The sequence below is a fragment of the Podarcis erhardii genome (genome assembly GCF_964252035.2).
Source record: "Podarcis erhardii genome assembly, chromosome: 2".
NCBI classification, from domain to species: Eukaryota; Metazoa; Chordata; class Lepidosauria; order Squamata; family Lacertidae; genus Podarcis; species Podarcis erhardii.
In genome coordinates this window covers 8,045,159-8,072,579 of record NC_138498.1, presented here as the reverse complement: position 1 = coordinate 8,072,579, position 27,421 = coordinate 8,045,159, and the positions used below count along the sequence as shown (strand labels likewise).

Genomic DNA, 27,421 nt, shown 5'->3' with positions numbered 1-27,421 from the left:
CTTGTGAACTCTATATCACCATGCAGGTTACACTGGGCAAATACACAGAATAGGCAAGTGTCCAACTCTAAAAAGCAGGAGTATAGGGAAGAATGGCAGATGAAGGTGATGGACTATATGGAACTGGCGGAAATGACTGGCAGAATCCGAGACCAGGGAGAAGAGTCGGTGGAAGAAGATTGGAAGAAATTTAAAGTTTATCTACAGAAACATTGTAAAATTAAGGAATGTTAGAAGGAGGCTGGAATGAAGTTATGTGGCTTTAGCAGAAATATTATAAAGGATTAAGTAAAAATAGATTGTTAATGGATGAAAGGAGGAAAGGTAAAGTTACATTATATTAAGATAAATTATAGGATAAAAATTGGGAAAGATGGAAAGGATTTGCTGAAATAGCTAACCGAACTAGAATACAAAAAAGGGAGGTGCGAGGAGGTCAAGGAAACAAGCAAATGAAAGATAAGTTATGGGAAGGTTCGTTGTGTTTTTTAATTGTTTCTATTTTTCTGTTTTTTATAAAAAAAAAAATTCTTTTTTCTTCTATTTTTTTTCTATTCTCTTTCATTATTGTGATGTGTTGTCAAGTTTTGGTTTAACTTGGAGTTATCTCTTTCTCTTTTTGTAACATTTAAAACTTTAATAAATATTATTTAAAAAAATAAAATAAAAAGCAGGAGTATAGACACACATGGCATTAAAATCACTTATTGTTACTATAAGCCCGACATCTTGAAGAGCCACTTGAAAACAGTACAGTGGTACCTTGGAATTTGAACAGAATCAGTTCCGGAAGTCCGTTCAAGTTCCAAAACATTTGGAAACCAAGGTGCGGCTTAGGATTGACTGCAGGAAGCTCTTGCAGTCAATCTGAAGCCGTGGAAGCCCCATCGGACGTTTGGCTTCCAAAGAACGTTTGCAAACCGGAACACTCACTTCCGCATTTGCGGCATTCGGGAGCCGAGGTACGACTGTACAGTATTTTACAAATTCAAAATCAGCAGTACATATGGTTGACTTTTTCAGGACATCAACATGAGGATTTGGAGGCAGACGCTTGAGCTATTATATACCAGCTTTTCCTAACTTGGTGGGTTCCATATGCTGTTGGACAACATTTCCCATCATCCCAGACCAATGGCTTGGCTATGCTGGCTACAGTTGATGGAGCGCAATATCTGGAGGGAACGAGGTTGATGATGGTTGTATTACGCCAAGAGGGCTTATTAGGTTGTCACTGGCAATCAGGGAATCAGTTCCCTGGCAAATGTATTTATGCACAAGCGTGGCAGGAAAACCCTCCCAGAGTTCTCTACCCACAACTGAACACTCATATTGTGGGAGGCGAGGAGGGGGAAATTTTCTCACTTCATGCCATGTATGAGAAATACCACCACTGCCACTCCCTCAAGTTCTCCATCACTTCATACAGGGCTGAGCAATTTTCAAACTTTGTGGAACCCTGTACTGTACAGAAGTCTATGCTTTTGGTTGAATATACCATTGGCTTTCAAGCAACATCTGATGACTGGGCTGTGTTTTGTATTGCCAATAACTTTGGGGAACCTTAATCATGAGCCTATTTCAATCTACCTTTACGCACTTGGCTCCAACACATTCAATGACAAGCTGAGTTAAGAGGCCGCTGTGTTTTCCAGGCTTAACAAAATGACTCTTCAAGATATTGAGATTTTCCTCACACCCCCAGCTCCATTTCCAAAAGGAAGATTTCATCAAAATACAAACCTCATCAAAATACACACAGAAGAATCTATCCAGTGCAGCGTTCCAGTGAAAGGGGGCAGCTGACCTTTAATGTATCACATTGAAAGAGGGGGAGGAAACATCTCAACTCAGGAAGTGCCAGCAACTCAGTAAGACAATGCCATTCCATTTCTCATGACCTTCACTCTTGCTAAAAATAACTAATAGGGTATCTCACATCTGACCCCATAGCTTGGTCATGGGGAGGTGGACGATCTAAGGCGGGGAAAGAGAGAGACTTTCCAGAACCTTCTAAAGAAAAGGCTTACAAGAGCCTTCAAATGCTGGGAAGAAAAATAATACACATTGTATTCAGGAATTGCCTGGGATTCAACTGACGTTAAAACACTTGATCTTCAAGGCCAAACTTCCATTATACTGTTCTTAATATTAAACCTCTAAAAGCATATGAGCCCACCTTGACTCTGACAAACCATTTCTAATGTAATCTCAAGAATAAAATATCACTGCCTGACATGTCCGAAACATCACTCTGAACTCCATCAATGAAGCAGAAAGAGTCCTCCATGAATGTCATATTATTATCTCATCCAGTAAGCCCATATAACACTTCCCCGTTCTAGGCCACAAAACCAAGAACAGCATATATATCCATCTTTGATTGAATAGCCATGAAGCTAATCTCTCTAAGAAGCATCACATGAAGGCCCCAAAGATTCTCTAGTCCAGTGTTTCCCAACCTTGGGCCTCCAGCTGTTTTTGGACTACAATTCCCATCATCCCTTGCCACTGGTCTTGCTAGTCAGGGATGATGGGAGTTGTAGTTCAAAAACAGCTGGAGGCCCAAGGTTGGGAAACACTGCTCTAGTCACATATCCGCAAGCCCCACCTCAAACCAATGGTACAGTACCTTAGATTAAGTCCTTACTCTACACCACAAAAGGTCTCAATGCCATAAGGAAGAACAAAATACTTCTTTTCAGAAGAACCTGCCCTTTTCAATCAGCCCAGCTTGGGTGTGCATTAGCATTGCTGCTGTACCAAGAGATAGTTGCCGAGTTCTTCTTGAGATAGATGAACATCTACCAAAGCAGCAACTAGAGGTAAGACACCTGTGTGGGAGGAGGAGAGGGGGGGCTATTGAGGTAAACTTGAAATAAGTTGAATTCTTTAGCAATTTCAAAGATAATATTAATGCAGCTCAGGATAATAGACACAACAGCTCTCTCTCTTTGTCTCACATGCATTAAGAGGCATCTTTTAAGATGTGATTATGGCGGGGAGGGAGGGGCAAGATAGAGGGAAAGGAGCAACCTGCTGCATCATTGGGGGGGGGGGAGAGCATGCAAGGTTCAGGAGCAGGGCCAAGTTCAACCCAGCTGGGTAGGTAAGCCCTGCATCCCCCCAAAAGTGGAAGTCCACCCCCCAGCCCTGCAATGTAAAAAAAAGAGTTAAAAGACAATAATCACTTCTTCATGAAGTAGCCTTTAGCCTCAGGGAGGGACTGAAAAGGGATGGGGAAGGAGATGATAAGGAAGGGGGGATGATATAAAGGGGTTCTCACCCCCCCCTTTCTGAAATCTCAAGCAACTACAAAATAATCTAAGTAGGGAGAATAAGGCTGAGGGGCCTCCCCTCCCCTGAAGAAGTGAGTAAAATCCATTGCTTTCAAACCAGATATAGATATCTACATAAAGTATAATTGTGGTCCTGGGATGCTATAATTATAATTAAGGAACTGCAGAAATAATCTAAGTAGGGAGCATAAGGCTGAGGGAGCTCCCCTCAAGAAATGAGTGAAATCTACTGCCTTCAAACCAGATATAGATAGATAGATAGATAGATAGATAGATAGATATAGATATACAGAATAATTATGGTCCTGGGATGCTATAATTATAATTAAGGAACTGCAGAAATAATCTAAGTAGGGAGCATAAGGCTGAGGGAGCTCCCCTCAAGAAATGAGTGAAATCTACTGCCTTCAAACCAGATATAGATAGATAGATAGATATAGATATACAGAATAATTATGGTCCTGGGATGCTATAATTATAATTAAGGAACTGCAGAAATAATCTAAGTAGGGAGCATAAGGCTGAGGGAGCTCCCCTCAAGAAATGAGTGAAATCTACTGCCTTCAAACCAGATATAGATAGATAGATAGATAGATAGATATAGATATACAGAATAATTATGGTCCTGGGATGCTATAATTATAATTAAGGAACTGCAGAAATAATCTAAGTAGGGAGCATAAGGCTGAGGGAGCTCCCCTCAAGAAATGAGTGAAATCTACTGCCTTCAAACCAGATATATAGATAGATAGAGATATATAGATATGCAGGTATCTACATACAGCATAGAGATCATTATGGTCTGGGATGCTCTATATCTATATATATATGAAGGGAGGATGAAGAGGCTTCGGACATCCCTCTGGTCCCTTCAGCCTCCTTTCTCTGCCCCCCCCCGTGCCCCCCCGGCCCCTCCCTCACTCACCGGGTGGGGGCTCCTCCTCCTCCTCCTCCCTCCCGCCGGTCCCTCCTCCCCTCCCTCCGCACAGGCCGGGGCTGCAGGGCGAAGCTCCCCCAGGGTCCGGGGGGGACGGGAGTCAAGCAGCGGCGCCGTGCTTCGGGAGGGGAGGGAGAGGGAAGCCGGTGGGGGCGGCGGCGGCGGTGGGGGGGGCGGCGGCGGCTCTGGCAGGCGACAGCCCCGGGCGCGAGGACCACCGGCCTCCTCGGCTCCGGCTCGGCGATAACAATAGGGCTGCCGGCGCAGCGCCTCCCTTTATATAGCGCGAGCCACGTGACGCGCCTCCTCGGCGCGGGTTTTTTTTTTCCCCTCTCTCTCTCTCCCTCACAAACGCGTGGGGCGGCCGCGGGGCAGGATGGGAAATGTAGGCGTTTCCGGAGAGGCAACCCCCTGGCACGTGCGCGCGCAGTCTTTTCCTCAGGAGGCGGGGGGAGCGGAGAGAAAGGAACACTCTCCAAGGTAGCGCTTGGCACGCCGGGAAATGGAGTCCCGAAGGGGTGGCTGAAGCGGGATGCGCATGACAGCGCAGGGAAAGCGGGCTTGCTGTTCCAGGCGCTCCACCTAGCGGCCGCTGAGGGTAGATGACAAGCTTAGCTCGAAAAATTGGCCACCACTAAATCAGATTTAAATTTGATGATAAGTGAGATTAAAGAAAATATAAATTTTTTGGGGAAGAATTGCTAGATTATATTTGAATGAGTGGATATGAGATTGTAAATAAGTTGATAATTTGTTTGGAAAAAACTTTTAATGATGTAAATGGGAGCGGGAGACGCGAGGGAGTCCAAAGAAGTGATGAAACTATGTTTGTGACAGAAGTAAGATTGTTTATTATTTGTGCATTTATATTTAAAAACTTTAATAAATATTTATTAAAAAAAAAAAGACAAGCTTAGCTCGTCATGGTTCTCGCAGCCTCCTAAACCTTACTTAAGAGGGAGAATTGTCTGTCAGAGGAAGAGATGACCAAAAGCAGGGGTCAGCAGACTTTTCCAGCAGGGGGCCGGTCCACTGTCTCTCAGACCTTATGGAGGGCCGGACTATATTTTGGAAACAAAAGAAATGAACGAATTCCTATGCCCCATAAATAACCCAGAGATGCATTTTAAATACAGTACAGTGGTACCTCGAGCTAAGTACTTAATTCATTCCGCAGGTCTGTACTTAACCTGAAACTGTTCTTAAGCTGAAGCACCACTTTAGCTAATGGGGCCTCCTGCAGCCGCTGTGTCGCCGGAGCACGATTTCTGTTCTCATCCTGAAGCAAAGTTCTTAACCCGAGGTAATATTTCTGGGTTAGCAGAGTCTGTAACCTGAAGTGCATGTAACCCGAGGTACCACTGTGCAAGCCATAGCTGTCAACTTTCAGATTTGAAAATAAGGGATCAGCAGCCTCACCTGTCCCGGGGACACTCTACGAGATATCTAACAATCCGGGATAGCAGCGGGAAATGGCGCCGGAATAAGGGAATTTCCCACCAAAAAAGGGAAGGTTGACAGCTATGATACAAACACACATTCTACTCATGTAAAAACACCAGGCAGGCCCTCCAAATAACCCAGAGATGCATTTTAAATGAAAGGACACATTCTACTCATGTAAAAACACGCTGATTCTCAGACCGTCTGCCGGCCGGATTGAGAAGCATAGCTGTCAATTTTTCCCTTTTCTTGCGAGGAATCCTATTCGGAATAAGGGAATTTCCCTTTAATAAAGGGAAACGTTGACAGCTATGTTTAGAAGGTGACTGGGCCGGATCCGGCCCCCAAGGCTTAGTTTGCCTACCCATGACCAAAAGATTCCCAACAAAGTAGACTATATGGAGATGGCGGAAATGACTGGCAGAATCCGAGACCTGGGAGAAGAGTCGGTGGAAGAGGATTGGAAGAAGTTCAAAGACTACTTGTAGAAACACTGCAAAATTTATGAATGTTAAAATGATGTTGGATATAAAAATAATATGGCATTAGTGACAAAGTTAGAAAGAGTATGCAAAAATGAATTAAAAAAGGGTGAAAGACTAGAGTTATATTATGTCAAATTTAAACAATATGGTATAAGAGATTAAGATATAAGGAATAGGTAAGAACGAATTAAAAAGAGAAGAAAGATCGGAGACATAATAGGTTGAATTATATAATTAATAATGAGATTTGAAAGAGGGTAAGGATTTGCTGAATTTGATTGGGCAAATGGGAACACAAAAAAGGGAGGTGTGAGGAAGTCAAGAAACAGGGTTAAATAAGTATAAAGCTAAAAATTGGATTCTTTCTTTTTTATGTTTTTTATTATCTTTTTTGATGATTTTTTGTGTATTGTTTTGTGTATTTTTTCTGCATTTTTGGCTGTTTGTTTTCTTTTTCTTTGTTGTATGTATGTATGTGTCTTTTTGTAAAACCTTAATAAATATTTTATTAAAAAAAAACCCAAAAGATTCCCAACAAAGGCAGTGGACTCTCCTTACTTACAGGTTTTGAAAGCAGAGGTTGGATGGTCATCTGCTATGTGTGATCTAGCTGAGATCCTGCATTGAAGGGGGTTGCACTAAATGACCCTCACTGCCCCTTCCAACTATGACTCAGATGCCTTTTGGAAAAACCTGCATACAAGCACCTTGCTTGATCTTCTAAGGCAGTGGTGTCCTAACTTTTTTCAAAGGCCAGATTTGATGAAGTGAAGGGCAGTGGGAGCTGACCAAAGTTATTGACCTTTTTAGGATTAAAGTTGTTGAGCTTTTCTTAGGGTTGGAGTTGTTGAGCTTCTTTTATTATTAAAGTTGTTAACGTTTTCTTAGGATTTTACCCCAGGGAATAAACTGCCACAGGGGCCAGATTAAACCGAACAGAGGGCCAAATTAGGCCCCCGAAGAGGACTTTGGACATGTCTGTTCTAGGGGAACAGGAATTCTAGAACATCAGGATACCATCCCCTTCTGTTAGATTTCCATATTTTATAAACGGGAGCATTTTCCTTCCAACTCTACGATTCTATAATGAGACACATGTGTCAACTTTGCATTGACATTCTCGATGGTGAAAGAGCCAGGGCTTTTTTTTCAGCTGGAACTCACTGGAACTCAGTTCTGGCACCTCTCCAGGTAGGTGCCAGTGCCATTAGAAGAGCGCAAGGGAGGTGTTCATGGTGAGTTTTGGCAACTCTTTCCCTAGAAAAATAGCACTGACTATAGCCCTATTGGGATGCGGGTGGTGCTGTGGTCTAAACCACGAGCCTACGGCTTGCCGATCGGAAGGTCGGCGGTTTGAATCCCTGCGACGGGGTGAGCTCCCGTTGCTCGGTCCCTGCTCCTGCCAACCTAGCAGTTCAAAAGCACGTCAAAGTGCAAGTAGATAAATAGGTACCACTCCGGTGGGAAGGTAAACGGCGTTTCCATGTGCTGCTCTGGTTTGCCAGAAGTGGCTTAGTCATGCTGGCCACATGACCCGGAAAAACTGTGCGGACAAACGTTGGCTCCCTCGGCCAGCAAAGCGAGATAAGCGCCGCAACCCTAGAGTCGTTCACGACTGGACTTAACTGTCAGGGATCCTTTACCTTTACAGCTCTATTACTAGATGGGATGACTTAGAAACAGGGGGAAACTGTTGCCATAATCAAGTACAGTACTTCTCTTCACTATAGGGGTGAAGAAATAATTTGAAGGGCACTGAAGTTTCTCACTGTAAGCAGAAGTCATGCAGCATAATCCGATACGCTGCATACAGGATACCATACAGCCACTGCTTTCAAGTAAAAAATGCAGCCTTAACCCTGAGGCTAAACAAGTCCAGGCCACTTCATTTTGGTTTTCAGTTAATGCAAGTGTAATTGCTGTGCCACAACAAATTAGAAAAAGGAGAAAAACAAAATTATAGGTCAGACCTGGGGCGCGACACCGCCCCTGCACCTAACCAGCCCAAAGTAGTTTCACTATTTGAACACACACACCCCTCTAAATTCAGATGCAGACTTAATATTTCATTGGAGGCCATGATGCTTGATTTCATTTTACGTGTCTCAATGCTGGACCTATTTGAACAGAATCCCCCTCCCTCCATCCCATTATTTGAGGCTTGTAAGTGCAGGAGGCAGTGGAAGACAGGAGTGCCTGGTGTGCTCTGGTCCTGGGGTCACGAAGAGTCGGACACGACTAAACGACAACAAAATGTGGTTGGCCTCAAGTGCACAAACCACCTACTCCAATTGCAATTGAAATACAGTAATTGTAATACACTTTACTCCCAGGTAAGTCTCATGGAACTTAGGAGTGCATTCCTATTCCTATCTACTTGTAACCTATGCAATACTGCATAGAGACAGTGACGAAAATACCACTATGGGTTAAAATGCAATCTAAACCATGGGCTACCTTTACATGCAAGCCAGGCCACACAGGACATCCATGCTAAAGGCCATTATGCTTTCATCACACACATGAACAACAGCACTTTGTTGCTGTTGCTACTAACTAGTAGCTTGGAGCAGCAGGGAAAGAAATGTTTTGGGCTACCAGAGCCAGTGGCACAAACTCCAAACAACTGCAATGCTTACTCTAACTCACAAGGGTTCAAGAGTGAGACAGGAGTCGCTCTGTATTCAGTGCAATGGTATCTGACCCAGAAACTGTTTTTTGCCACACTTCTTGTTGTTGGCACTAGTGTGTCTCAAGAGCCAATGGAAGAGTGCTCCATTGGGGGGGTAAAGTCAAACCATTGGAGAGTTACAGTGCCTGCTTTGGTTATAGAGACTGATACTGGAGAGACATGTTTAATTGCAATTGGGGCAGATGAAGACATCCAGTTGCGCTGATGCAGTTGCGCCATAGAGTGGTGTAAATTTGCTGTTTAAATAAAAAGATCAAATATCTTAGCCAGGTTGGTATCTCATACACACAAAATAATGTGTTCAAAACACATTAGCCAGACACATGGAAGAAAGCGGATACCGTATTTATTGCTCTATAAGACTCACTTTTTCCCCTCCTAAAAAGTAAGGGGAAATGTGTGTGCATCTTATAGAGCGAATGCAGGCTGCGCAGCTATCCCAGAAGCCAGAACAGCAAGAGGGATTGCTGCTTTCACTGTGCAGCGATCCCTCTTGCTGTTCTGGCTTCTGAGATTCAGAATCTCTCCCCCCCCCTGTTTTCCTCCTCCAAAAACTAGGTGCATCTTGTGGTCTGGTGCGTCTTATAGAGCGAAAAATACGGTATATTTTTGAAGAGCATAAAAGCACAAGGATGAAGCATGCTGGAGGTATTTTTTAAAATTTAACAATGGTTTTGTGCTTGCCATGATAATTTATGTTCCATACACCAATTAATGCAAGCTCCAGGCAATCTTTTGCTGCATCAGCAATGCCGTTGTTGATTATAACTAGCCAAATTACTCCTAAGCAAGCAAAAATTGACTCTTTCCTTTACCAAACTTGCCAAGGCAGAATAGAAGCAAACTAATATAAAATGCAGAAGCTCTCCTGCTTTGGACTTCTTTCTGAACCCCACATAATTGGTATTCAACACTTCGTATTAATTATTGTCCTGGTCTACTCGACAGCTCAATTTGAACATGGATACAATGTCCGCACACCTGACTGTGGACACACATAGTGGATGAATTTACTGATGCATTTACACACCTGAAAGCAAAAGCAAAAATGATACAAAGCTTAAGCAAGCATGACACTTGTACATTTGTCTCATTATACCTGTTACACATGATCAGAGAAACTAATTAGAATGTAAATTCTCAGTCCTAAAGCACTGTATGTGCAAAAAAATATGTACAAAAGCACCACTGGCCCAACATTTGACACCTCTCTATATAATCATAATCATAATTTATTATTTATACCCCACCCATCTGGCTGGGTTTCCCCAGCCACTCTGGGCGGCTTCCAACAAAATATTAAAATACAGTGGTCTGTTAAACATTAAATCTTCTCTTGTTGTTGTTTAGTCGTTTAGTCGTGTTGGACTCTTCGTGACCCCATGGACCAGAGCACGCCAGGCACACCTGTCTTCCACTGCCTCCCCCAGTTTGGTCAGACTCATGTTTGTAGCTTCGAGAACACCGTCCAACCATCTCGTCCCCTGTCGTCCCCTTCTCCTTGTGCCCTCAATCTTTCCCAACATCAGGGTCTTTTCCAGGGAGTCTTCTCTTCTCATGAGGTGGCCAAAGTATTGGAGTCTCAGCTTCAGGATTTGTCCTTCCAGTGAGCACTCAGGGCTGATTTCCTTTGATCTTCTTGCAGTCCATGGGCCTCTCAAGAGTCTCCTCCAGCACCAAAAGCTTCTCTATGTACAGCTAATATTATTCTCTGTTTCTAGGGGCAGAGATTATTCTGCAGCAAAAATATTATATTCAATTCTTATCTTCTACACCATCACTAAGTGATGCTGCATGGTCTATGATGGCTAATGACTCCCACATTAAAGGTCCCAGAATATAAAAAGGAACACAACCCACCGTCATATTTTAGAGTTTGTAGGTATCATTCTGTTTTAGAAATACACACACAAGCATGACAGACTGTTACAACACTAGGAAGGATGGCAAATTTTTGAGCGACCTTCACTGGTGCTGGGGGGGGGGGGGCATGGCCATCCTCCAAGTGTTCAAACACAGATTTGGGGAGCAGGGAAGTAAAAAAAATATGTTGCCACTTATGCACTGAAAATTTCATCCTGCTGTAAAGAGAGAGCATGACAACGGCCAATTTAGAAGTTATGATTGTTCTTTGACCAAGTTTCATATTCAGGTTTGAAGGGAGCCCTTTAAACCATAGTTTCCCAGTTCAAAACATGACCAGAAACTGTGGTTTAAGAAACCAGGATATCATCACAGGCGCTAGTGAGCAAGGGGAAAACAAAAGGCAAAGGACAAGTGGACTGAGAAATCATGGTGGCAGAACGAGGCCACTACCTTCTCAACAGGTGCCATAAAGCCATGCTCTGCCATTTAGTTTGCAACATCTTTGATTATTGCTGGGAAGACGCTAAATCACAGCTTTATTATTCAAGGGCAGCAGGGAGATCTCTGGTAGTTAATTGCTAGTCTAACTCTGGCTGTGTGTGTGTGTGTGTGTGTGTGTGTGTGTGTCTGCATTCCAACCAGCCAGCTGATCATCGCCTTGAGCTGAAACAAGTGGATCTGGCTTTCATCAAAACAGAGGCTACCAAAATGTGAACTTCTCTGGGTCACTTCAAATTTGGTTCCATCACAGTTTCCAGTCTGAATAAACATTCTGCTGAACCATATAAACTGTTGATTGTGAAGGCTTGGTATTTCTGAAAACAAATGAAACCCCAACTTTGGCCGGCTACGATCCTGGAGGGGGCGCTATGTCACAGTTGTAAACTCCCAGCTCCGAAGACAACTGAGCCAGAGACTGACTGAAAACAGAATTGATCTTTATTGGCATATATATGATGAGACATAACATTTCTACTTAAAAGCTGTGGAGTCGCAACTGCCAAGGTTTTTCTTCTTCTTCATTGACTTTATTTCACTTGACCTTGACCGGACCCAGTTTCTTGCCTCCTTAAGAAGCAACCTACTAAACCTAATTGATTTAAATAAAAGTTCAGCACTTTTTGGTAAAAATACCAAGTCAAAATGATTTTAAAAACCCTCAAATAATCTGGTACTGAGAAAAATATGTAACTAGGTTTCATTTAATGAAATGAAAGTTATTTTTCCCACCTCTCCAACTTAGCTTAAGCACAGCTTACATCAGCTGCCAGCTCTGCAGCCAATGCAGTGTCTATCAAGACTTGATTGTGCAACTGTCATTGTGACGCACAAGGTTGCAGCTTTTTCTAGGGGGACTGGAAGGCTAAAGGAGAAGCGGTCTTTCCCCCTTCAGACAAGTTGTTCGCCTGTGATTTTCACAGCGTCATCACTACAGTTGTAACAGTTTCCCACATTTTTCTCCAAAGCTCAAAAAATGCATCTTGGCATCCATGTCAGAAGGCTGAAGCCTTTACCCAAGAGGCTGGCTGCTGCCTGGGAAACGGACATGCAGACCCTTCCGTCACCATGGAGCTTCCACAGGCTTTTCAAATAAACACTATGGACTACTGCTGCATGAGCTGTTTCTGGGATAATGTTATTATGGCCCTCCTGTGGGATTTCATTCAAAGGCAGCCATCATTTCTACATATCCCCCCCCCCAAAAAGCCAACACATTTTTTAAAAAACACAATCTTTTTGCCTCTGTCTCAGTTCGTTGTGTTCCTTAACAGCTCAGGATAGCAATTCCTTCTTTTGCATTTGAAGTCTCTTCAGTTGCAGTGTATAGCAATGCCATAGGCGACCCTATGGATCTCACAAGATAGGTGTTATTCCTAACTTACACTGGCACAGAAGACAGCCACGTACCACTCACACATGGACAGCTGCACACCCACAAACCTGTAACATGGTCCGAAAGTCAGAATCGGAACAAAGTCCCTACCCAACCGTCCAGCAAACCTGAAAGTCTCCTTGGCTCTATCAGCCAAATATGCCTCTGAGAGGCCTGAATAGCTGGGACCAGCTTTGAAAGAGGACCCTCAGAATAGATGCTCATTTGTCCAGGGATTCCCAGAGCATCCATCACAACCGGCCAAGCTGTCGCATATCAAAAATGTTGCAGTTGCCCACCCCACCCCCAATATACATAATTGCAAATCCATCACTGGCCAGTCTGGCTGTTACAAAAGGCAGTGGGTGCAGCCATGGCACTGAACTCCGAAGAAGCAGCCCCGTGCTTGCAAACTGGTGCCTACAGCATGCCAGCAATGGTACGGATGGTTCACCTAACAGAAGGCAACATGCTGTGGAAGCAAGATGAGTTTCTGTTGCTCTTGTGGATTTCTGTCAGTGTGTCCAGGTGCCAAACAGCCAAGTCCCAAGTCCAAGTCCCTCTATTTTAAGATGATGTGATAACTATCATTGGTTTCAGCTGCAAAGAAAGCAAAGCACTATGAGACTGGATGGACACAAGGAGTACAATCCCCCTGTCTGCCACCCCACGACAATTCATCATTTGCTTGGTTGTAAGTCGCTTTGGGCAGGATAAAGTGACTAAAAATTTAATAAATAATAAATACAATGCACAACTATTATGGCATGCTGGTTTTGATACCCTATGGCAGGAAATAATAATAATAATAAATTTTATTTATATCCCGCCCTCCCCAGCCGAAGCCGGGCTCAGGGCGGCTAACAACACTAAAACAGTACAACATTATAAAACATTATAAAAATGAATTAAAATCAAAATTGATGGCAACCATAAACTAAAGTTTTGTAAAGGAAAGAATGGAGCGCTTAAGTTTTCCAGAGAAAAGGAAAAAGACTAGGGGATTGGGATAATATTGTGCACTTAAAAAAATTGGTACCTTTCATTGTATCCAAGACAAAACATGATTCATCCTGAAAGTTCTGTATCATCTAAAATAGAAATGAAAAACCGAAGTTTTTAGGGCTCCAGGCATTACTTAAAAAGAACTTTGAATTCAAGCAATATGACCATCTAAATATTTCTCCTTCCTTTTAGCAATAGGGACTTCATTGAAAAAAGCAAGCCTTCTAGAGCACAATAATGTTGTCTCCTCCGGCTCCTAGGAGGCTTAGTTTGGTCAGAATTGAGTATACACTTCCAGAGTTAATGCTAAATACATTACTTTGGTTAAATGAGCCACCATAGCTGCTAGAGGGCCATGAAAATTTGTCTCCAGGGCTTTTTAGACTCATCTACCCATGTACTAGGGACACAGGTGGCGCTGTGGTCTAAACCACAGAGCCTAGGGCTTGCCAATCGGAAGATCGGCGATTCAAATCCCCGCAGCAGGGTGAACTCCCGTTGCTCGGTCCCAGCTCCTGCCAATCTAGCAGTTCAAAAGCACATCAAAGTGCAAGTAGATAAATAGGTACCGCTCTGGCAGGAAGGTAAACGGCATTTCTGTGTGCTGCTCTGGTTTGCCAGATGCAGCTTAGTCATGCTGGCCACATGACCCGGAAGCTGTACGCCTGCTCCCTCAGCCAATAAAGCGAGATGAGCGCCACAACCCCAGAGTCATCCGCGACTAGACCTAATGGTCAGGGGTCCCTTTAACTTTACCCATGTACTATCTCAAACCAAAGGGGCGCATTGGTTGCCAGGTGTGAAATATCTTGGAATTATTTCCAGCTCTCCTACCCCACTAGTACCTACTTTGGTTTAGCAGTATTTAACACACACACACACACACACACACACACACACACACACACACTTACTCAGCGGGGGTTTATTTACCCTGTTTAAGCATGCTATTTGCTGTTGTGTTTTTCAGTAAGTCAATGGCCAATTAAGTAGAGCTGTATAAAAGTGCAACTTCTTGCTTGCTCAGTCTACTCTGAAACTACAGGTGACAGACCTCACACTGTACGGTGATGGGAAAAGACATCCACTTCAAAGGAGTGGAGACACTTTTGGAAGCAGAGCTGAGCCTGCGATGATACTTTAAACTCCCAAATCTGTTCCCAGTGTTTCAGCAGACTATTGGGTCCCTCTTACCTCATCACTGATGAGCACGTGTATCCCTGTGGGACCTTGCTTGTAGATCTGGCTGATCTGTTGAGAGGAAATGCTGAAGAGCTGGGCAATTTTCTCTGTCAGTTCCACAGCTGTCAGTTCTTCCAAGTAGATGGCATGGTACACTGAAGAAGTAAGAACAGTTGTTGGCAAGGAGCACATTCTGTCAGGCAACAAGTTCAGCAGGAATTAGCCGTAGAGTAACCTATATTTAGAGTAGTGCTGTTTTCCCTTTATATATTTATATTAACCTACCTCATCCTCCTAAGACTCTGAGGCAATCAACAACATATTCAGCTATACAGTATTCTCGGTAAGATTAAAAATAAATCCACACTCTTTTCTGGCCACTAAGGCTTGCTTGAGCAAGTCTCATAATCCACTTCTTCCAGCAGAATCTGCCGCCTAAGAAACACGTCATGGACATTTCCACAAGGCCTACAAGTTTATCATCATCAGGAGGGCACCAGATTGGGGAAGGCTGGACTGAAGATTGTACCCCTACTTATTTGGAGCTACCACAGCATTTCCTGGAATGGAAGTAAGTACTGCCAGCCTGTGAGTCCATTAGTCAAAAGAGGCACTTAGGTTTCTTTCCTGAAGTTCTCACCATAGAAAGTATTGTTGGCTGCATCCCCATCTTCATGCTTCTGCTGCTCCCTCAGTTGCTGCGACTCCTGGCAGACGTAGATGGTCAGCCTTGGCCGTACCATCCTTGGGAGAAAATAAGACATGAGCACTCCAGAGTTAACAGGGAATGTTTTAAGGACAGGGCCACAAAGAGTAAAGGAAAGAGAGGAATAATTTGATTAAGAAGCACTTCAACAGCGCTCACAAGTTGGTAAAATGTTTCACAACTATGCTTGGCCAATTTGGACATGTAGGGGGGAAAGGCCATGTTACAGACCTCCTAGGTCTGTTCCAACTTCCCGCTGGTGGAGAACGCATGCCTGCTTCACTCCCATCAAAAAGCATAAAGGACCCCTCCCATTAGGTCCAGTTGTGACCGACTCTGGGGTTGCGGCACTCATCTCGCTTTACTGGCCGAGGGAGCCGGCATACAGCTTCCGGGTCATGTGGCCAGCATGACAAAGCCGCTTCTGGTGAACCAGAACAGCGCACGGAAACGCTGTTTACCTTCCCACCAGAGTGGTACCTATTTATCTACTTGCACTTTGACGTGCTTTCGAACTGCTAGGTGGGCAGGAATTGGGACCGAGCAATGGGAGCTCACCCTGTCTTGGGTTTTCAAACCACTGACCTTCTGATCAGCAAGCCCTAGGCTCTGTGGTTTAACCCACAGCGCCACCTGTGTCTCATCAAAAAGCATAGGACCGTACAAAAACCCACAAAAACGGGCAGGGAGGAAGAAGACAATTTCATATTGTGCACTGCTCCTCACTGGAATCAGAGCTGTGCAGTGGAGATGGCGCCATTTTTTCCAGTCTGTTGCAACCAGCCATACTGCCCAATCCAGGGACTGCCCCAAGGGACTTTGCTTGGGGGAAGTGAAACCCATGTATGCTATTGCAGAAGGGTGGCTGAGGAGAGATAGGCACTGAGCTGTTGCGCAGAGAGGTCTGTTGCAGTGCAGATAGCTTTTTCTTCAATTGGGTAGAAAGAAAAAGTGGAGGTGGAGAAATAAAAAGATGTGGGGTGCTGGTGAACAGGAAAGAGCATGTGCACTAAGAGGGGACAGAAAAGAGGAAAGAAGGTTCCACACCGGCTACATAGTACAGAAAGAAAAGGGAGCCAGAGAACACCTTAAAAATACACAAAATGTTTGCAGAAAGGGGAGCTTTTGCCTTAGCAGGGCAACTCTACATCCCACCCCCAAACACTACTATCTGAACAATCAGAATTGGTCCATTAACTCCATGGTATGATTTGCTATTAGCACAGCACCTTTTGCTGACCTTTGCCAGAAGCCTAACTCTTGTGGATTTGGGAGCTGGCCAACATTTGCTTTCTTTACTTGAGGGACCAGCTAACAATCACTCAAGAAACAGCAGAGCATATTAAACCCTCTCCAGCTCAAAGGGGGCAGGAGGAAAGATCAGAATCAAACAATTGCATATCTATTTCACAAAGGAAATAATGAAGCAAGACTTATTTAATGAAGGAGCCACGGAAGTGCTCTCATCCATCCATATCCAAACCACCTTAAAAGGAAGCAAAGATGTTTCTAGTCGAGTTCCAGTCTTGTACTATGTGCAATATATACTTCATATTCCTAGGTGCCCAAGAAACCAGGTATCTGCTTTGTGTCAGTCTGTCCTTAACACATCTGATCTTATTACAGGATACCCCCACAGTGTCCGAAGTTCCCATCCATCTTACTGAGGCATGAGTTGTATATTAAGGATGAGTCTGGTAGCCATAGGCAGCAAGAAATTGCACGAATGAAAGGGGTTGGGTTGGGAGGAGGGATACAGCATGGTGCCTGTCCCATGTCTAAGAAGAACAAACGGGACTGCCAGGGAAGGGAAAGTACAGATAAAAGCAACTAATATGGTCAGGGGACCAGAGCAGTTCTCCTAACAAGAAACGTAGGGGGCTTTTTGGTTTAGAAAAAAGCTGGGTAAGGAGGGAACATGATTTAAATATCTAAAACTGCATTGTATGTATACAGAGAAGCCTTTCTCTGTCTTGTAGTACTAGGGTCATTCAATAGAGCTGAAAGGTGGGATATTCAGGGCAGACCAAAGGGAAGCACTACATGCCACCTGGTTTTCAAGTGCCAAAATAAAATATGGAAATCCTAAACTGGAAAAGCAGAAATTGTGCTGTACAGCACATTAAAAGCCCAAACCATTTAAAAGCAAGTCTAGATGATACATACCGTCCCTTCAAAGCATTGAAAAGTCTGATGCCATCTGCAGGGCCACATATCTGGATGACGTCTTCCCTGGTTAATTTCAATAAATCTGCCCCTAGGATTGAAAAAAAGAAAGACAGTTGGGAGGCAGCAAACATATGTTTCAACATAGAAGACTTCATATTTCCACAGAAATCCTTCTACATAATACCACCTAATGAAAGAGACGTCTGAGTTTCAAATTCAGTGAACACATATCTAGGGTGTCTGCAGTTGCGTTTAAGCAGGGCTCTCATCACTGAGGAAGGAAAGAGGCCCTAGATAGCCCACTTGCATATTGTTTTTTAAAGGATAAAGGAGGTGCATGATTTAGATAAATCTAGTGAGGTTTACACGGTGGTGGATGTCATTAAGGCTACACACACACACACAACTCAAACAGTACACTTGAGTCCCTTCAAAGAGGCTAGAGCTGGTTTTGGCTTCAATTAGCAGTGGCAAACTGTAAAGAGGTGTTTCCTATGGTCACGGTGGCAGGGGGAAATGGACAGAATAGAAGATCCACAGGTCAAAGAGCTCACAGCCCCCAGAAAATGCTTCTAAGAAGCTTGCTTGAGGGCAGAATAAACTGTCTGAGGAATCAACAAGAAAGTTGATGGATTCCAAATGCTGAAGCCCCTTTGTGACGTCGCAGAGAGGGGGGAGGTTTTTTCCCCACTACCTGAGAAGTTGGTGAAAAGCCGTGTGAAAGTTGAGAAGCGGTTCCGAATCAGCCACTGCTGAGCTTCCTGAGGTGTGGATGTCTGCAGGAGGTTCTACGAGAGAGGGAGGGAAACCTGATGCATCCTTGCAAGAGCAGTACAGACAACTTACACAACTTGCAGCATGTCACCTGCAGTCTTTTGCACCCAAAGTAGGTCATTCATTACTCCTTATTAATTCAGTTTCTGGCCCAGCCCTCATCAGTTTCCTGATCCTAAGGCAGCTTACGACATACAGTGGTGCCTCGCAAGACGAAATTAATCCGTTCCGTGAGGCTCTTCGTATAGCGGCTTTTTCGTCTTGCGAAGCAAGCCCATTAACAGCTTAGCGGATTAGCGCTATTAGCGGTTTAGCGGCTTTTAGTGGATCAGCTGATAACCGGCTTAGGGCTTAGGAAAAGGGGGAAAAAAGGGAAAAAACCCTGCAGGAACTCGCAAGACATTTTCGTCTTGTGAAGCACGCCCATAGGGAAATTCGTTTTGCGAAGCGCCTCCAAAACGGAAAACCCTTTCATCTAGCGGGTTTTCCGTCTTGCGAGGCGTTCGTTTTGCAGGGCACCACTGTAACGTCAATAGTGTAAGACAAAGGGAATAAAAGAAAAAGTTAACACAATGCAAATATACAAGATGACCTAATACAACAGACTGAAAGAACTACTTTCTCACAGCTAGCCACACATTCAGTCCCATGAAGTGTTAGCCTGCTAACTCAGAGACAACCCCACTGTCTGACATTAGAGGAATGAAACACAAAATATGAATGAGACTTACATCTGTAATGGGAGCAGGAGGTTCAGGCTGGTGATTTGGAGACCCGTTTCTATTTTTAAAATAAGAAATGAAGAAGGAAGTTGGTATTTGCTTTCCTCTGCTTGTCTTCAAATCAGCTGTGATTTGAATTGTTCCTCTAGCACAGGTGTGTCCAACAGGTAGATCGTGATCTACTGGTAGATCACTGGCTCCCCCCAAAGAAGCTGAACAACTGTGGCTCCCCTAAAAAAAGCTCAACATTTTACCTCCTCCCTGAAAAAACTCAACATCTTTGACCCGAACCCCCCAAAATGGGCCCTCCTCCTTCCTAAAAAAAGCTCAACCCCAAAAAAGGGGGTAGATCACTGCCAGTTTTTAACTCTGAGTAGATCGCAGTCTCTTGGGAGCTAGCCATCCCTGCTCTAGCATATTTAATCAAAGGGCTTGTGTGGACTCAGCAAAGCCTATCTTTTAACCATGGTGAAGGGGACCAGAGACAGGCCAAGGGACCGTGCAGTTCTCCAGATCTTCCCTTGAGCACAAAGTCTTTCACTGGCTTGAACAGTGGTGAAAGACACTAAATTAACTTTGGATCCACTTTTAAGATGGAAGCCATATTAGGGTTATAAATAGTTGAAGGTGATGGAGATGCAACCCTTCAATCAGGGTGGTTTGCTTTGGTTTTTCATAGATTTGGAAAGAGACCTTGTAGGTAATGTAATCCATAATAGCTACAGCATGCAATTGGGAACCTTTGGCCCTCCAGATGTTGCCACTGGACATGCTTACTGGGGCCAATGCGAGATGATGATGATGATGATGATGATTTTAATTATACTCCGCCCATCTGGGCTGGGTTTCCCCAGTCACTCTGGGCAGCTTGCAGCATATATAAAACATAATAAAACATCAAACATTTGCAGCATCTAGAGGGTCAAGGGTTTCCCAAAGCTGATCTATAGCTATAGCATGCTCAGCCTTTGCTGGCCAGCGAATGGAGAAAGGGAAGGTGGAATTTGTACTCAAGAGGAAGAAGGAATGCAGGGGTGTTCAGCAGAGGGATTGAAGCTCTTTGCCTTTCTACAAAGCAGTACAGCAGGAGGGAGAGAGAATTAGCAATCTCCCTTTCTTGTCACAGTTTTGTCAGAAGGCCCTTTCCCCCTATTTTAACATGAAAAGGCACAAGATGGAAACATGTCATTAATTTGCTCTGTCAACTTGCAATCCTACAGGCTACTGATGCAGGTAAGTGACCAAAAATGTATTAGGAAAGGTAAATGGGCAAAAGCCAGAAAAAAATTCAATGCCCAGACTTACCCTTCGCTAATGGAGAAACTGCTGTGGGAGCTGCTGAAGCCTGGAGATGGCACATTATTGACATATGTGATCTCAGGCCATGGAGAACACTGGAATAGAAAAACCAATGTTAAGATATTCACAAGCATTGTGGTCCCGAACCTCAAAACTGCTTCCTGTGGAAGAAAGCATGCATGCCATGTATTTCCTGTAGCATGTCAAGGATTTTAGCCTCTGTGCATGTGGAAAATCACCTGGAAACATGTAAGAACATGTGGAAGAGATGTCTCAGCCAGCTAAAATACACTACAGCAAATCTTTCAGTAGTGAGTGGGTAGGACACAAGAAATCCATCCTTCTTTATTTCTCCATGTGTCAAATAAAGTAAAACCTCCATTTCCTTTACTGCTGCAGTCCTTGATAAGCAAAGAAAAAGCACACCTTGTTTCTTTGAGCACAACTGTAAGTGTTTACATAGTGTAGTTGTTTATTCTAGGTTGAAGCCACAACACACACACAGCCCTGACTAAAATTATTGTTTCTTGAATGCTACAGGAGACAATGTTTATTCAGAAAATTAGTCAAATGTTAAAGCTCACTGCTCCTCTATAATCCTAGCCATTCGTGAGGGATTAAGAAGAACCCAACTGAATTTGTTTTGTTTGTATGAAGATCATACATTTGAAGCTGCTATATTTGGAGGAACAACTTTTGCAGCTAGAGTCACATACCGTATGAGTTGGGATGATTTAAAAGTGGTATTTTTCCAACACACTTTCAACTCATCCTTACTCATGGTGCATGGATTCATATCCATTAGTGACTTGGAGCCATGAGGTCAGGTGTGTAACAAAAACCTTACTCATGTGGTGCTTCATATACCGTATTTTTCACTCCATAAGACGTACCTGACCATTAGATGCACGTAGTTTTTAGAAGGGGAATGCAAGGAAAAAAATATTTTTAAAGGGAGCGCTGAGTAGAGCATGTGCTGGGATGCATGCATCCCAGGCTCTGCTCAGTGCTCCCTTTCACTAACGGGCTGCCCTTCTCCCTCCTCGGGGGAAAAGCCCCCAAGAGCTCCATGTGGCTAGTGAAAGGGAGTGCGGCTCTTGGGGGCTTTTCCGGGAGGTGGGGGAAAGGACTGAGGGGCGGCCAGTCAGTCCCCTCCCCCTCCTCAGGGAAAAGCCCCCAAGAGCCGCACACCCTTTAAAAAGCGTGCAGCTCCTGTGGGCTTTTCTCCCTGCAGAGGCTTCGCGCGTGCAGCCTGCATTCGCTCCATAAGATGCACACACATTTCCCCTTACTTTTTAAGAGGGAAAAAGTGTGTCTTATAGAGCGAAAAATACGGTACTTGTCAGGCTAAAAGTGAATTGCTGGTATTTATACATGTAACATCTGCACATCAGGGATTGATGGCCTGGAGCATGTTGCAGCAGTGTCAACATTACATGCACAGCTGCCACCCACTTTTATTTATTCGTGACATCGACCACACAGAAACCCATAGAGTTGCAGCTTTGGTTTCATTGCTGTTTAAACAAACGTGCCTAGAATCATGTGCCAGAGGCCACAGGACCAGGAATAGAAACTATTCCAAGGTATTAGAGCAGACTCTTGCGTCGTTTGGCACTTGCTGGACAACAATGGCTCTGAGCAAGTGTCCATTACTTTGGCCAGACAATGCCATTCAATCACACCTTTGCCCTGTCTTGTACCTTGGTGCAAACATTCTAACACTTGGGTTTCCGAGTGAACTTTTGCAAGCACATTACCTGTAAGCAAGCAAGCCCACCCACCCACACCAGCCTTTTAAATGGCTTTGTTCAAAAACAGAGGTTCTAGATACTACGACTCACATTGCGTGCCTTACCTCTGTAAGTATTGTAGTCTCATATGAAGGCTGATACTTTTCCTTCTCATGAGGTGTTCGCTTCTCCATTTTCTCTCTGTCTGTCTTTTGCTTTCTGTCAGCTCCTTTGGGCTGGAAACCAACATGTTAGTGAAACCAGAACATGGGATCTAGGGAAAGGAAGCACTAAGCCAAAGTTCTTCTCAGCTGATAAGGACAGCACTAGGTTGATGTGTGAGAGTGTGTAATACATACATGCACACATATTAATACATTTATGTATACAAATGTTTCTCAGTGATCCTGGCAAGGGAACTAGACTGGCAGCAGACCCCTAAAGAGAAAAGTGAGCTGGTGGATGGGAGATACTCATTTCCCCTACAAGAGCTTAAAAGTTCATTCTGGAAATTCATGCAAACATGAAAAACCTGTTCTGCTGCTCCTCTTGCACTTTGAATTCTCTTGCTGAAGCCCTGCAGATTTTTATCTAGCTAAAACACCTATAAATCTGCCCGAATACCTATAGGTAGCAGTAATCAGAAATGCTCACTTTGGACAGGGATTATATACAAAAGCCTCGCTTTCCTGTATCCTCAAAGTTACTTGTGCTGTTCTGAGGGACTAGATATTATGGCTGCAGTCTCATTGTGGCGTCTCTTCAGTTACGTATAAAAACATGTAAGAAAATGAGGGGCAGCCCACCTTCAGGAAACTGTATCTTCACCTAAGCTCCAATATTAGAAGTGAATGTACAGAGAGAAGCTTTGGTCGAGGGGAGTGGGGGAAGAGGCTACAAAAAATAGTTGACATGGTGTAGAGTTCACATCCCCTAATATGCACATAAAGCTTTTGCTCTGAAACAACATGTTCCCCTGCCCCCACAAAAATTGTTTCTGTGTGATTGAATGAGACAGACTTGGATTTAAAGGAAAATGCATTTGCCACTTTCATGTCTAGTTTGGCTCTCAGAAATCATGTTCAGAAGATTGGAATTCAAAAAGGACTGAAGCCCTTTCCAGAGTTTCTGAAACAAGGAAGCATGGCAACTTTTCTTGTAGGAAATAATCACATACTGCACACATTTTAGGCTCATTCCACACATTTATTATCTGTAAGTTGGAGCTCTTGTATCACATGCCAGTGGGAACTTTTGAGGGAGAGGAGATAAAAGGTTGATGTTGGCAAGAGTTCTCCTGCCTCTGCAGTGATTTTTGGCTCAGCTTTTCCTGGAGTAAATAAGTTTTCTACAGGATGACCTGGCTAATCAGCTAGGCCCTAAAACATCCACATAAGCAACTGCTCCAATCCAATACAATATTGGCTCCAATGCAGTTTCACATGCTTTAAGGAAAAGTAGTGTACTAAACAGTTTTAAGTGCAGCTATTCCTAATACCATGCATATGCAGGCATAAACTGTGGTTTTAGTTTCTCCAAACATTCCTCTACTACTAAGTCCTGATCAAGGACTGTTTATTCCTGAATAGCTCCCTTCAGAAAGATCCAGTGCTATTTTGCCTCGGGTAAGCACAATAATATAACTGGTGTATATCACCAATAGCTTAATGCTAGGTCTCACAATGGGCCCATTGAACAAAAAAGGAGGATATGCTTGTTGCCTTTCAAGACAAGACTATGTCCTCCCCAGAGTCCTACTTAGAGAGTACATTCTCTGTGGTGGCCCCTAAGTTGTGGGTTTCCCTCCCACAGAGGTGTATCTGGCTGCTTCATGATACAACTTTCGGTGAATGCTATAAAGGCACCTCTTAACTCTGATTGGTTTTCAGGACCCACCCTATTCTGGGGACTATACTTTGTCTTTCAAATCAATATTTTCAAATCAATATTTTTATTGGTTTTTGTTTTTTTAAAATCAAGTAACAAAACATACCCATGAAGGAAATACAGAGCTTAGTAGCTGTTCAGAAAGGAAAATATCAGCTGATGGTTGTAGTATTAGACATTCCAGTACAGGCAACCAAATGGAGATGTCTCATCATAATGTTACATGTGTCAATTATAATGTGTCTTAACTGTGTTTAATACTGAATTTTAAATTGTTATAACCTGCCTGGGACCAGCTAGTGAAGGGCTGCAGGTGGTAAGGATACTAATACATTCCCCAACATTAAAGTTCTTCTAAGAAAGTCAGGTTTTAGTTCACAATTTGAGTAAAAACGGTGGGTGGTATGCACTGGAAGGATTAAAAGACACACATACCTTGAAGACTTTGATCTGGCAGCTGGCAGAATGCAAGTGTTCAGTGTATTCCCCATTCTCATTCTCCTTAAAAGTGTCAATCTGGACTCGGAATGGCACACCCTTCTCGCCACCATGCTTCCTCATGGTGAACTCTGTACTGATGCAGTGCACCTGTGAAGAAAAACAGACACAGAGATGCTCCAGGCTGCAGGCTTGCTGCTTGTACAACAAAGGTGCACATGAACAGTTTAACTATTACTCCACGAAAGTGATAGCGCAGGATACCAGCTAGTCTGGGGACTCCATTTCCAATAGCAAACAAAGCTCTCGAGCAGAGGAAGGAGTTCATCCTGCTCTCTGGCTTTTAATCAAACCGGGGGCAGGGGGCATCAGCAGCCAGGCCAGAAGAAGCAACAAAACAATATTGTGTTCTGCAATTCAGCACAACTGAAATCTGTAATTTCTCTACAGAAGTACGCATGCAAGAAAGAGATGACTTGTCAATGGAAAATGCAAGCAGAGGAGAATTGGGGTTATGGATCAGTATGTGGGACCCTAGAATATAGAGAAAACCAAAGTTACTGATTGCTTTTCAAATTATATTCCAAGGTTTCTGTTTGCTCCCAAGTTATCTCTCAGCAAAATCTGCAAACTGCAATCACACCCAGCAGGCATTTCCTACTCAGGGCTGATCTCTTAGCCTGGGAGCACATGGAGAGCCCCTCCCTCTCCCCCCTTGGGTGTATGCTCTCCTCTTCTGAGCACCAACTGCATCAAGTTGAACTAACTGCGGTGAGAAGCTACGTGCAAACCACAGCTTACAGTGAAAAGGGAAGAGAATTTGATCAGAAGTGAAGAGCAGCAAGCCCAAGGAGGAAGGATATTCTCCCAGTATTGTAATGTTTTTTGATCTTGTAATCATAGTTAAACCTGCACCAAGCCCACAGAGCTCAAAAGGCACGTTGTGGGGTCCAAGGAAAACGGCCTGGGTTATTTTCCTTTTCCTAGATGCCCTTAATAGCTGAATAGGCTAATGCTTCCACTCAGTACAACTGAAAGTCTTATTCTGAAGGGAGAAAATATGGCTTAACGTGAGAGGAAGCCAATACACTCCATATGCTGTTGAACTCCAACTGCCATCAGCCCCAGCCAGAATGGCCAATGGTCAAAGGAGCTGTAGTCCCAACAACATCCAGAGGGCATTACACTGTGTAACCCTGGATTACCAGCAAACATTATTTTTCAAAATCAAAACCAGATAGCACTGTCCAGAATGGACTGAATACACACCATTTATTCCTAATGGACTTTGCAGGTGACCTTCAGCGCTTCACAGGTTTGGCACCATGCCTCTAAAAGTGACCTACCTCAACAAGCCACAAGGATTAGTGAAATCGTAATATTGACCTAATCCTCCAACAGGCAGATAAGAAATCAAATTTTAAAAAATCCCTAGAAATAAATCTTGAAAGTGTGGCCTCATTCTGGTTGACTCATCGTCCTAGATGGGAGGGCTTCTGAAGGGGTCTGCTCCCTTTGCCAGCATTTGTCCTGCCCCCACCACAGTTGACGGGAACAGAAACCAAATTAAAGCCAGTACAGTGGTGCCCCGCAAGACGAATGCCTCGCAAGACAGAAAACCCGCTAGACGAAAGGGTTTTCTGTTTTGGAGGTGCTTCGCAAAACGAATTTCCTATGGGCTTGCTTCGCAAGACGAAGATGTCTTGCGAGTTCCTGCGGGTTTTTTTCCCTTCCCCCCCTTTTTCTAAGCCGCTAAGCCGCTTATCTGCTAAGCCGCTAAAAGCCGCTAATAGCGCTAATCCGCTAAGCCGTCAATGGGCTTGCTTCGCAAGACGAAAAAACCGCTAGATGAAGAGACTCACGGAACGGATTAATTTCGTCTTGCGAGGCACCACTGTAATCAGAATCCTTCCCCGGCACCTCAGCGTTCAACACCCTCACAGCAGTGAAATGAATGGTAGCTTTCCCTGTCGGTTTTGCCAGTCAGAATTCCACTTTGTTCTTGTCAAGGGCAATTAGCATTACTCTTTAGTTCAAGGGTTCTCAAAGTTCATTATAGTGAGCCTCCCAAGTAGAGATTACAATTTGTTGAGCCATCTCGGTTGTAACTAAGACAGGCAGCTTCTCATCAGCATTCACCGGAGCTGAAAGAATCCCCAGGTACCCATGAACTGACTTTTTTCCACCGTCTCTGCTGCACAGTGCTGACACTTAAAACAATGTCAATTGAAATCTGAGTCTGGCAGCTATGAATTTGTAATGGTACTTGGTGGTTCACTGAGAGCAAGCAGATCCAAGTAGGAAAGGCAGAAGGAGACCCAAGTACACTTCAGAGCTAGACCCCGCAGAAGAATAGGACTGCTCTTTTATTCCTCTAATATATGAATTTGGAAGAGTGACAGAGTGATTGTATCAGGTATATGACGGTAGAGATCCATCAAAACTGATGGCAGCAAATCTCAAAGCTATCTTGCTTGCTACAGACCTAACCAGAGAGAACAGTTAAGAAACACCTCCCATGTAGTATTGATTTACCTGAATAAATACAGAAGTCCTCTTTGAAGGATCCCACAGAAACTCTACAGTATTCAACTGCGTGGGGTTTGCCCTGGGGTCGATTATACCCACGGACATTGGAATATCTGCAGAAGACAAAAGCCCAACCCTTTAGAACGAGGCTAGGAGAGGCATGGCAAGTCCACCAAAATTTTAAGGGACTTATGTAGTAAATAATGCACCAAGAGCTTAGAAGACTGGGTAATTTAGGGTACAGTCTGAAGGCACATGATGCACCGACATCACTGAATCTAAGCAAGCTTTGGTCTGGTCAGTCCCTATGTGGGAGACCAACTGTTAATCCCATGTATTCTACCTTGAGTTCCAGGATGGAAGACAGGATGTTAATTAATTA

At 43.8% G+C, this 27,421-nt stretch overlaps 2 protein-coding genes and 2 long non-coding RNA genes across 4 annotated transcripts in view; 2 read left to right on the top strand and 2 right to left on the bottom strand.

Moving 5' to 3' along the window:
• Window positions 1-4,423, bottom strand: part of CSRNP2 (cysteine and serine rich nuclear protein 2) — a 37,474-nt gene extending 33,051 nt beyond the window's left edge. Inside the window, exon 1 of the mRNA XM_081844680.1 lies at window positions 4,225-4,423. The gene's annotated coding sequence lies outside the window, so the exon portion shown is untranslated. The remainder of the gene's footprint in view (window positions 1-4,224) is intronic.
• LOC309332473 overlaps window positions 1-27,421 on the top strand; it is a 192,459-nt gene that overhangs the window by 64,565 nt on the left and 100,473 nt on the right. The gene's annotated exons all lie outside the window — the stretch shown is intronic.
• On the top strand, window positions 4,615-8,262 carry LOC309332525. The gene is made up of 3 exons (XR_014152106.1): window positions 4,615-4,716; window positions 7,318-7,399; window positions 7,895-8,262. It is a non-coding gene; the product is annotated as an uncharacterized lncRNA (long non-coding RNA).
• Window positions 11,644-27,421, bottom strand: part of TFCP2 (transcription factor CP2) — a 39,075-nt gene continuing 23,297 nt past the window's right edge. The window contains exons 5-15 of the mRNA XM_081844750.1: window positions 27,046-27,152; window positions 24,508-24,660; window positions 22,311-22,421; window positions 20,459-20,547; window positions 19,163-19,211; window positions 18,352-18,445; window positions 17,655-17,745; window positions 15,423-15,526; window positions 14,795-14,937; window positions 13,635-13,686; window positions 11,644-13,195 (exon numbers count right to left, since the gene is read on the bottom strand). Of these exons, the coding sequence (XP_081700876.1) occupies window positions 13,158-13,195; window positions 13,635-13,686; window positions 14,795-14,937; window positions 15,423-15,526; window positions 17,655-17,745; window positions 18,352-18,445; window positions 19,163-19,211; window positions 20,459-20,547; window positions 22,311-22,421; window positions 24,508-24,660; window positions 27,046-27,152 (1,031 nt within the window). The 3' untranslated portion in view covers window positions 11,644-13,157. The remainder of the gene's footprint in view (window positions 13,196-13,634; window positions 13,687-14,794; window positions 14,938-15,422; window positions 15,527-17,654; window positions 17,746-18,351; window positions 18,446-19,162; window positions 19,212-20,458; window positions 20,548-22,310; window positions 22,422-24,507; window positions 24,661-27,045; window positions 27,153-27,421) is intronic.